The sequence below is a fragment of the Hoplias malabaricus genome, chromosome 17, assembly GCF_029633855.1.
Source record: "Hoplias malabaricus isolate fHopMal1 chromosome 17, fHopMal1.hap1, whole genome shotgun sequence".
NCBI lineage: Eukaryota > Metazoa > Chordata > Actinopteri > Characiformes > Erythrinidae > Hoplias > Hoplias malabaricus.
The window spans coordinates 12,882,930-12,894,119 of NC_089816.1; the positions used below are offsets into that span (position 1 = coordinate 12,882,930).

At 37.7% G+C, this 11,190-nt stretch overlaps 1 protein-coding gene across 5 annotated transcripts; it reads right to left on the bottom strand.

The window, feature by feature from the left end:
• Positions 1-221: 221 nt before the first annotated feature.
• zgc:136858 (uncharacterized protein LOC678543 homolog) lies at positions 222-10,227 on the bottom strand. 5 transcript variants are annotated; one of them, XM_066649261.1, is made up of 19 exons: positions 9,850-10,225; positions 8,883-8,969; positions 8,056-8,170; positions 7,665-7,839; positions 7,460-7,571; positions 6,864-6,970; positions 6,613-6,739; positions 6,080-6,200; positions 5,706-5,791; positions 5,340-5,482; positions 5,036-5,095; positions 4,870-4,933; positions 4,665-4,759; positions 4,192-4,320; positions 3,736-3,850; positions 3,495-3,632; positions 2,021-2,187; positions 1,519-1,601; positions 222-1,159 (listed from the first exon to the last, which is right to left on the bottom strand). In XM_066649261.1, the coding sequence occupies exons 2-19, from the start codon at positions 8,950-8,952 to the stop codon at positions 961-963; spliced, it is 2,106 nt and encodes a 701-aa protein (XP_066505358.1). In that variant the 5' UTR covers positions 8,953-8,969; positions 9,850-10,225; the 3' UTR covers positions 222-960. The 5 variants fall into 5 exon arrangements, with proteins under 5 accessions (XP_066505358.1, XP_066505359.1, XP_066505360.1 ...); XM_066649262.1 differs by having other exon boundaries at positions 8,883-9,015; XM_066649263.1 differs by having other exon boundaries at positions 8,883-8,959; positions 9,850-10,224.
• Positions 10,228-11,190: the final 963 nt, after the last annotated feature.

Sequence of the window (11,190 nt, forward strand, 5' to 3'; positions counted from 1 at the left end):
ACCCTGAAGGGGTTACAGAAAATTAACGAATGCATGAATAATAAATGTTCAGAAATACACAATCCTACATTAGACAAATGATGGGACTGTATGAAAAATGCAATGAAAGTAATTTGATTTATGAATATACTTAAACTTTTGCGTATTTAATTAATTTATTTATGTCAATTAATTATTTATGTTTTATTGCAAACAAAATAAGCACAAATTTATTTCTGGTTTGGTCTTGTCAACTTAATTTCAGTTATAAAAATACACCCTTACCATCTCTTTAGGGAACTTGGGGAGTTAAGGTTTTGTATTCAGGTAAAATAATATAATATCGTTCAATAAAATCAATTCAGGTATATTTTTTAAATTAAAAAAGAAATATAAATTTGACAACAATAATTCTATATCTAATTCCTGGAACCTTCTTGTTACAGTGTGTTCATACATACCCAACCCAGCTCAGTGGCTGTTAATATGAAGTTAAAAATTACATTTTAAATGGGTTAAAATTAGGTTGAAACTAAATAAAAACATTAAAATATGCAGCACTGAGGTTTAGGTTTAAAGAAATAATGTAAATATTTGACTATTTAGTATGACCCCATTTTTATTCTATAAACAAACTATTACACACTCTGCAGGATGATGAGAGGCCAGCTATAGTGACATGTCCGCTGAGGTCACAGACTTGGACTTGCCAGAGCACCCAAATGAACATAGGACTTGTTGAATAGTGTGGGTAAAGCAACATAATATTTGACAAATGTACATGAGGCCCAAGGTACAGTTGAACAGCAGTTTAAGAAACACCAGAGTATGTAGAAAATGATTTTTGAGTAAATAACATCTCACCAACTAAGACACAATAACAAGCAGGCATCCAGTCAGTTAGCTGAGAATTTAAGTTCATGACAGGGGAAAGTTCATATGGTATGATTTGGTGTCACTTTGTGAGATTATGAGTACAGCTCAGTTATCCATCCACAGGTAGCTGGGTTTGGTCCATGGCTGAGAGTATGCTGCATCTGGATTGATGGCATCTGAAGTCAGAGATGGAGCAATGGGGTGACAAGAGGATAGAGAGAGACGAGCAGCCAGGAGACCCATTCGCACACACGTGTCTGTATCCTTCCCCTGAAGAATGCCTGCCATCATTCCACCTGCCAGACTGAGAGAGAGAGAAGAAGAAAGAAAGGCAGACAGAGAGAAATAGAGAGGCAGATGGGGTGACAGAAATTGGGTAAGAAAGAAAATAAGAATAAAGGTAAACAGAATGTGAGAGAGTAGAAAGAAGTGTTTGAGAGAAATAGAATTTGTTGGCAAAGAAAGGGAGGTTGAAAGACAGACAGAATGTCAGGGTGAAAGAAATGTAGGTTTGTGAGATAAGGAGTGGGAGCAGACAGATGGAGAGAGAGAGAGAGAGAGAGAGAGAGAGAGAGAGAGAGAGAGAAAGAGAAAGAAAGAACGTTTGTCACAAATGTCTGGTGTACAAGGTCTGAAGGGAGTGGAGGGTTTGGAGAGACGTACCTGTCTCCAGCTCCAGAGACATTCACTATCTCCTCAGAACGAACTGCCAGTGCAGGAAAGTACACAGCACACAGTCTCCCTCTCTACACAAAACAAACAACGTAGCAGTCATTCAGCATCTGAACTCACTGCAAACATGGCTCTTCCACAAGCATACACACAGTGTGGCTCTGTGGTGATCCAGGAGGTGTACCACCTGTTTACAGGCAGCACTTTCACTTTAAATTTGCTGGATAACACACTCACGCTCTGAAAAGAATGCACTCTGTTGTATTTGCATTCATGTTTGTTTTTTTCCACAATCTCAGCTATTTTTGTATATATTTATATGCAAGTTTTTTAAATCTCAATTTTACCATATTCATCCTGTATTACAAAACATTCACTACATGTCCAACTATATATGAAACTCAACGCAGCACCTCCAGGATTATCTGCAATCTGTATCCTACTTTATTATGCCCTTGTCTTAAATCAGTTTTTAATTGTGATGAATCCCTACCGGTTTGTGTTTCCTTGGTTGCAGACTGACCGTCCCAGCTTCATAATCTCCACACACCAACACCCCAAGAGCACCCAGAGTCACTACTACACACTGCAAGTGCTCCAGCAGGGGGCGGGAAAGTGCTGCTGCACATTTCAACACATCCTCCAGAGAGTTTGGAAAAGCTGAAAAAGTCAAGCACTGTTTTAAAAACGGCCATGTGTCTTTTAGGTAAACGTTCCTGTTCTTTAACTAAACACATAAAATGCATCCACATTATTCTCCACAGTAGTTCACTGTATGCTAAATATGTGGAAGACAGTTGAGAATAGTTTGCTATGCTTTTAAATTAACATATTACTCAATAAGGCAAGAAAGGAAAACTGTGCACTTTGGGATACATCAGGGACCACAGGGTTACCCCTCCATCTACACTGCTGTGGAAAAGTCAGAGGCCTTAAAGTCTAAACTGTCATTAATTATAATACAGTATTACAATGTCAGAGTAACAGCTCTGCTGTGAGTTTCAGTGTCTGCATCAGATACAGAGATCTCTCATTTTTGAAAGACAGGAGGAAATCAAGCTAAACTCTCACTTCAGATCTTTTAACACTTTTAGTTTCCATCCTTCCACTGTGAAAAGACAACTCAACACTATGGGTCTGAAAAGACGTGTAGCTGTCAAGAAGCCTGCACTGAGATATGGAAATAAACAAAACAGCAGATAGCATGTACTAGAACACCAAAAAAGATCAAGAGTGAGGTTTTATAGAGGGATGTCTCTAAAATTGTAACTGGGATGATATTGATGTTGAAATTGAACTTTGAAGGAATAGAAAAATATGTTGGAAATTCTTGGAAAACTTCAAATCAGTTCTCCTGAAAAGAACAGAATCTTTAATAAAGGTAAAGAATGGTTATAATATGTACTGTAAAAATATTAAACCGATTTATAAGTATATGTTTTCTGCTTTCTTTGGAAAGTAAATAAATGAAAACTGGCCTTTTAACATCTGTGTTCAAAGACACTTTGTTACAAGTGCTTCAAGCATCAAAGGTACACAGCATACACAGGCTTACGAAGTTGAAAAGATCAGAATGAACTGTTAATGAATAGTTTGGTGCTTGTGCTTCTGAAATTCAGCACACTGCTCTTGACTCACAGTCAGGAATAAACACAAAAGCGAGCGCTGACTCATTTCCTGTATAAACTGGAGTGCATGATCCCGTCTCCCTTTTTTCATAAGATGATTTGAGAGTGGCTAATGTTTTTGAGCACTGTCTTTGTCTGTGGTGCTTTGTGTGAGCAGACAGCTGAATGATGGGTCTGTGTTTTAATGGAGAGAGTGAGTCTGTTGTCTGTGCTGTGTCCAAAAATCTAACAGAACTATACATTTAACTAAACATTACTGTATATTAATGCAGCCAGTTTCACCTGAGTTTATTTTTTAGTTGCTATGGAAAATAAAACGTGCTGTTTATTTTTGATTACCTTCTGGTGTAGGCAGGTGGAGAGTGTGGTTCATTGTGCAGAGTTCTGTGAGATTGGGGGATGTATAGGAGAGTGCCTTCCAGCTGTCTGACAGGAAGGGCTTACCGGCCTTATCAGCATCAGTAGGCTCATACCACACTGAAAAACATGCACGCAAACACACTGCAGATGACGCACGGCCGTGGGCTGAAGATACAAGCAGTGAATGTCTGAATATCTGTTTTCAGAGTTGCGTTTATACCTGGGACTGAATGTTTCTTGGCAAGGCTGCAGACGTAGTCAATAGTAGAAACAGGGATATTCCCATCAAGAACCACTAGAGATGCTGAGGACAGCTGTTCTTCGTACTGAGAAACCTGCACAAAGTTTATACTTAAGCTTTATTCCTGCACTACCTTAACCCTGGCTCTCAGAAACAGACAATTAAAGTCACTTATATGCTCCTTTAACTAAACACAATGGTTTGAGGCTGTGTGTGATTATTTATGTAGGCAATTTACATAATGCTAAACTAGGGGTTATATGCTCAAAGCTTCATAGACTCATATATTTATCGTTAAATGTTGATGTTGGTTGTGGGACATTTGTAAACGTTTAACAACGTATTAAACATCTGAAACTGTTTTGAAGTGCTCGTTTTTCAGTGTAACTAAATTACTAATGCAGCATGTGATTTCCCTGGTAGAAAAGCACTCACATACTGCTGTTTAATTTGCTGGTGTATGTCCATGTCTCCCAGCCCCAAACTCAGCTCTCCTCTCTCAGTGATCACAGCACAGTAGGTAGCAGTTCTCTGAGCCTGCAATCTCACAATTGCACTGGTGTCCTAATAGCAAAGAGCAGACTTCTGTAGCCTTATCAGAGCAGTGTTCAGTCCAGTGCAGTTTTCAGGCATGAGATTAATTTCACTGGAATTTACATATAGACAAATTTGGATGAACATAATCAATAGAGAACATCTCCCTAACATCTTGATCTGGCCCAAATCAGGGGGTTATAATCTAAGTACTATAATTAATTATAATAAGGGTCACTTATCCACTATTCTGCAAAATGTTCTTCCACGTTTGTGCATTCACAAAATTTCAAATCAGCCAAACTGAATAGTGGAAAATAAGGTAAAAAGAAATCCATTCAACATTCTCATCATAATCCTTGCACAGTACTTACCATATGCTTGCAATAGTTGAGCACAGCGTCACTATGAAAATCTGTTCCAATGGCTGAGATAAAGAGAGGTTTGTGCCCCAGTCTACTCAGGCAGTCTAAAAGGGCACAGGATTGGAAGTTTAAATAAAAACAGGGGAAATAATTACATTTCCAAACAAAGGAAAATAGAACAATGTAGATAGTGTTGTTTATAAAAAATATCAACCTGCAATGTTTCTACCAACTCCTCCAAAAGCTTGGTGCACACTTCCGGGGTTTGTCTGTCCAAACTGATAGATATAAACAGCATTATTTCAGGGAATTATTCACTTATGCCAAAGCAGCTTGTTCTGACTTGAACACAAGCTCACGACTTTGATATTTATACATACCAACAAATTCTTTGTGGCTCCTTTAGCAATAAAGTCTACATTCACACCACCAATGACAACCTGCAAGAGACACAACACATAAATAAATAAATAAATAAATAAATAAATAAATAAATAGGCTCTATTTAACTCTGGTTACTACCACCTACACTGTGAGGTCAGTAATTATTTCTTGAAATAAGTGTTTCACATCAAAGCATTCTGAATGTCTTAATAATTTAAATTGTTCCCCTTTAAGTCCAGATTTAAAGTTAGTTGGATGTATGCCTAAAAACATTATACAATTGTTTTGGATATCACATACAGGTTTGGGCTTTAAGAGGTGGTTCTTCTCCTCCTGCGTCTTACTGCTTCCTCTGAGACCACTCTGACGGCTCTTCATCTGCTCAGAAAGGGCACATGCGATCTGACTACCCACTTTAGCGTTATTATGAATGAGAGCAATATCTAATATAAATGCTTTAAGGAAATTCCTGTTGATTCTAAAAACACTTCTTACTAATTAATTGAAAATAACTTTCAGGTTTCAAAGTGTTAGGCTGCAAAATATTTGAAAAGCCTTTCTTTACAGGAGATCTAAATTTCCAGTGTAAACGGCAGTTTAATCCTCATATTCTGTTAATTTTTTTTTACAAATTTAAACACAGTGTACTGCAATATATCTGGATACTGGCTTGAAGGGACTGGCCCTTGGTGAGCTCACTGACTCTCTGCAGGATGAAGGGGGTCACATATTTTCCTGTGATTCCCTTTAGCCTGTGGATATAAAGAATATGATTTACTTAATAGCCAAGTTCAAGGCTAATATCAACCAAAAAATACCTACAGCTAGAGATAACGTTTATACCAAATCACAGCCTTTAATTCTTAAAAGCATAAAAGCTCTTTCACCCCTTTTCAAAATATATATTTGACACTATTCTGTTTATACAAAACACTTATTAATGCTACTTATGTTAAATGTAAGTGAGTTATAAACAAGCTCCATGAGCTGTTTCACACTTAAGAAATAAAAAAAAAAGTTTGCCAGAATGCTTGCTTTACCTGGCCTCGGCCACTGCAGCTTGTATTGCGCCCTCTATTTGCAGTCCTGCTGCAGCATGCTCTTCTGTAATGGGCACAGCCAGCAGGAGACCACTCTGCAGGCCCAGAGACAGTGTGCTCACTATTGACAAAAAACAGTGTAAAGTCCCCTTTTTTGTTACTGAATACACTTAGGTCCAAGCCTTCGGAATGATATGACCAAAGATTTTAAACAGCTTTTGATAACATGAATGTATGTAATGACTTGAAATTTAATGAGCAATCATCAACCATGGATATTATTATTTTATTAAAATTATCATGATGAAGGAAAGGGAACAACATTCTATTTTAAAGAAAGAAAAAACCTTTGCAAATCTAAATGGGGGTCGATTGAAAAAGATGTTTATTTTTTGACCAATTCTACTGGACCATTCTTGGACAAATTTTAGCAAAGTCAATCCCCATCCCTTCATGAGGAAATGTAATCTATAAAAACCTCTATACAATATAAATGGAAGAGAATGAAAAGGAGATTTTTCATTTAAGCCTACCAATAAGCTCTGCTGCCTCTTCAGCAGTATGGACATTGTAAGGAGACGTGAACCCACTCTGAGGAGAAAAGAAGGCTGGGAAATTCTTTGACTTTCCGTAGGTGGCTACACAGACACCCTGCGTCTCCTAAAAACAGAGCATTAAAAGATATCATTGCTGAAATTGATTGTTATGCACTCGTAGGCAATTATTAAAAGCACTTCTTACTAATACACACTCGCAGTGAATGTAATTTTATGTGATCACAGACCAAAAACTCCAGGGTGCGGCCAATGTCCAGGATAGATTTCACTCCAGCGGATACTACAGCGATAGGAGTCCTGCCCAGTTCAATCAGATCAGCGCTAACATCCAGAGCTGTGAGGAGCGTTCATTAAAATGAACATGTACTGTAATTTGTAAAAGCCTATACACTACCATGCACACACTGTCCATAAACATATATGAAATGATTGCCCTTGTTATATGAAGAAAACAAACAAAAATTGAATTATATCTTTTAGATAATCATCCGTTACACTGAAATGGATCCGTGCACAATGCAAAATTACATCAACTCATATCAAAATAATACTTATAGGTGCTAGGAGTTGTTTTTTTTCCCATGACAATGTGAATTCATTCTGTCAATGTGGCAGACAAAAATTCCAGAGAGGCAAACAAATGATGTGTTTTAGAACTAGGCTACAGTGATATTAGGAGCTGTTCCAAGGACTTAATTAAAAAAAGGACATTAACTTGGTATTAACGTAGCAGGCTGTTCTTGTCTGAGCAACAACTGAAGCTTATTCTGCCACTGCAAGTCATATCTGTTATTGTACTTTAACAATTCTCAATGTGACTTACAATTCTCTCCATCTCTGTGAACTCCACCAATTCCTCCAGTCACAAAAACAGGAATCCCAACTCTGTGGGCTGCAATCATTGTGCCTGAGACAGTGGTGCCTCCAGAGAGACCCTATTGATTCAATCACAAATCCACATTCATATTCAAACTTGATATGTAATAAGCAGTATGCATGAATGAATGAATGAATGAATGAATTTCCACCTTGCTGATAACATAGGGAAAGTCTCTCCTGGACACTTTAAGGGCAGTTTTACTCTGGGCCAGGAAGTCCAGTTCCTCTGAAGATAAGCCTACATGAATGACGCCTTCTAAAATTCCTACGGTAGCTGGAGTCGCACCCTCAGCTCTCACAATGGCCTCCACCTCCTTGGCTGTGCTAAGATCAGAACGTTTGTTCAACAGAGAGGGTGAAGTGTGAAATCTAATCTAATTTGTTCAGTTTGGGATAACCATGTATGAGAGGAGATTTGATGATGTGAACCACATTAGCACATGGTTAGATCTCATATTATTGGGAAAGATCACACCAAGCTGTGCATCTACCCAGGGAACAGAGTGGAGAAGTGTTTGTGGTGAGTTAGGTGTGTTCTACCTGAGGTTGTGAGGGTAAGGCATGCCATGTGTGATTATGGTGCTCTCCAGAGCCACGACAGGCCGTTGTTCAGCCAAAGCCTCACTCACACTGGGATGGACTTTAAACAGATAATCTGTGGAAGAAAGGACATCCTACAGTGTGAGTTCAACACAGTCACTGATAAACACATACAATCGGTGTCCAAAAAACACTCCAACTGCTATGTTTAAAGAATGTTAAATGCAATAATTTAGACATCCCTGCTCCATCCACCACAAAAAACTCATGCATTTTCTATTATTTTCTAATTTTAAACATTGCTGGAAAAGTGTGGCCCATGGAAAAGTTATGCTGCATTTTATATTTTCCACTTTACTTCTTTCCTGTTCATTTAAACTTGTTTCCTGTGGGGAATTTTAATTACGAATCAAGTAAAATGATCAGGGATTTTCTCATGTTTTCATATGATAGTGAATTGAAAAAAAATAGTTTATAGAGAATGGAAACAACATTTTGTCACTTTCCAATGAAAAACCTTCTTCCGCTGCTGTCCTTCACACATCATGTAAACTTCATGAAGAAAGGACCTATAGAAATGCCCCAAAATTAAGTGGAATAAAATCTTTTTTTTACTTTTACTTTCCCTGAAACCTAAGAAAGTTTTTTCATTCTCATGTAAAGTAGCTCTTTTGGAAACAAAGGTTTTCATTGGACAGTGACGATATAGTACTTGTAAGAATACAAAGAGTGCTTTTTGATGCTAAATATAAATGCATTTGTGTATGTTTACGGGAATATATGTTGATAAGAATATATATGTTATTTGAAAGTGCTATGAAGTTTACCATATTTGCCAGATCTGCAGCAAGATGTTGAAATTCTACGACATAAACTGGATAACAGATTCTGCAGCATTTTCAGTCTAAAGAAATCTCAGTAACAGAAGAAGAATGAAAAGTAGGTCAGCACTGGCACAGTCTGGAAAATTACCAAAGAAACCATTCAGAGGATCTCTCATGCTCCAGGTGTTTTAGACAAGCAGACAGTGTTCAAAGCTAAGAAAAACTTTTAAAGACCCCCACTCTCGCTATGAAAATACCATTTTAACCTTGTTAACATGTCCAGGTGTTATTGTTTATATGCTAGAAGGTGTATTATAAGAGAAAAAGCAGTCCATACCATGGTTGCTTATTTCCACTTTGAAAATGCTGGGTTTTAAGTAAAGCATCTGACGGGCAGATTCATACATCCAAGGTTTTATACATCATAAACCTAAAGGAACACATCCCATCCACTAGGAGGGTGTGGTTTTCAAGCTGCAAATAAATTGCATATTCATAGATATGTGTAGTGAATGAAGCTGAAGGTGTAGAGTTACATCTATAATGCGTTAAGGCAAACAGGGGGATTCTTCTTAGAAACAACTTTTTTGAATAGAGACTAGTTTTAAGAGCAAGGCATTAAAGGAGGAATCTGTTATGTTTTCCTGTGATTCTTCTTCTTATGTAACATCATATTGACACTTAGTGCCCTGGAAGTGTCAGATATTCTACACCAAATTTACATTTCAAAGACTACAAAGCAATCAGTTTCACACGTTAGCTGCAATAATCAATAAATAAATAAATAATGACTAATAAAAATATGCTAGTCTATAAACCTGACAAGATTATTGCACTATGCCAAATAAAAGTACAAATTGGAAAAACGGGTATGAAATTAAAATTCTGTGCTCTGATATTTCTATGAAAATTTCTATAAACAACTTTCAATATTAAGCCACAGTCTCTAAATCCAAACTCAATTACTTACTTTCTGGGACTCAGTCCAATGTGGTTTCTTTACAAAACAGCCTCCAAAATTTTTCACACGCCAATAACAAGTTGCAGATTTAAAAAGAAATTTCAAGTGAACTTATATCTCCAGACACAGCCGATATTCTAAATCAGTGAGCTGGAATATTGGCTCATTGGTTGACTGTATTAGAATTGAACTTCGTCCTGGGGCTGGCTTGTGTGTTGTTTGGCCAAAGCCCCTGTCCCATTTCTTACCCTAAGCCCTAAGGCCTTCTTTGAAGTGTGCACTTTCATGACGTTTGATGGACGTTGTCTAAATGTGAGAAAAGGGGGCGCGAGGGTCCATGTGTTCGAGAGGTCGGAACGTTAAGAGCAGAATGGAACATTCGCGCCCTTCGTGATGTTTACATCGACTCGAACCGAGGCTTAAAACCAACTGGACTCAAACTGGCAGTGTTTTATTAAACACTTAAACATAAATATGTTTACACTTATTGAGATATCTTAAACTTATTATAATATGTTATGAATATTTGGAGGCTGTGACCCACAAGCTTTTATCTTTCATTTGACGCCCTCTATCGCTCTCGCTCTGTGTGTGTGTGTATGTTTTATGTGATTTGAGCATGTCTAAACACATAGCAAATAAAAATAAATTGAAAAAGCCACGGGCCTCTTGACAAAGCCTCAGTGGCATAAGTCATTTTTATATTTTTTAAAATGAAAACACTGACTGCTGGCGGTTGAAAGCCTTTCAGACGCACACACACAAAGCGTGCGAGAGAGAGACGGGGCTTCAAATGAAAGTTAAAAAGAAAGTTAAAAGCTTGTGGGTCACAGCCTCCAAATATTCATAAGGTATCGTTATAAATCATCAAAAATTTCATTGCGCGAGGTGGTTGCAAACATTCGCGAATGTACTTCTCTTTGCGCGAGATGTTATTTTCCTCGCGAAATGGTTTTACGCGCTCGTGCCATACCTCAACGCTGCGACGTTAACCAAAGGCAGATCTTTAAAGGATAAAGGAAAAGATCTCAATTTTTTTGCTTGACGTGTGTATTTGGGACATACTGTGCTTTGCAGATTCTACAAGTGCCTTTTTTTTTTTTTTGAGCTAATATGTTACTCTTGCTTTTATTAAATAATACATAGACGAAGCTGTCCATTCTGACAGGCCCTTGCTTATATCTTAAAAATGTGTGGTGATAGACCCCCCCACTCACTCACACACTCTCTCACACACACACAGACGCCCAACTCCTCTGTCATATTGCCAGGATTACTAGTCATATGCCATCATTAATCAAATTTGAACTTAAGCCTCTTACCTTTATACTATGTACATTTATACTTGTA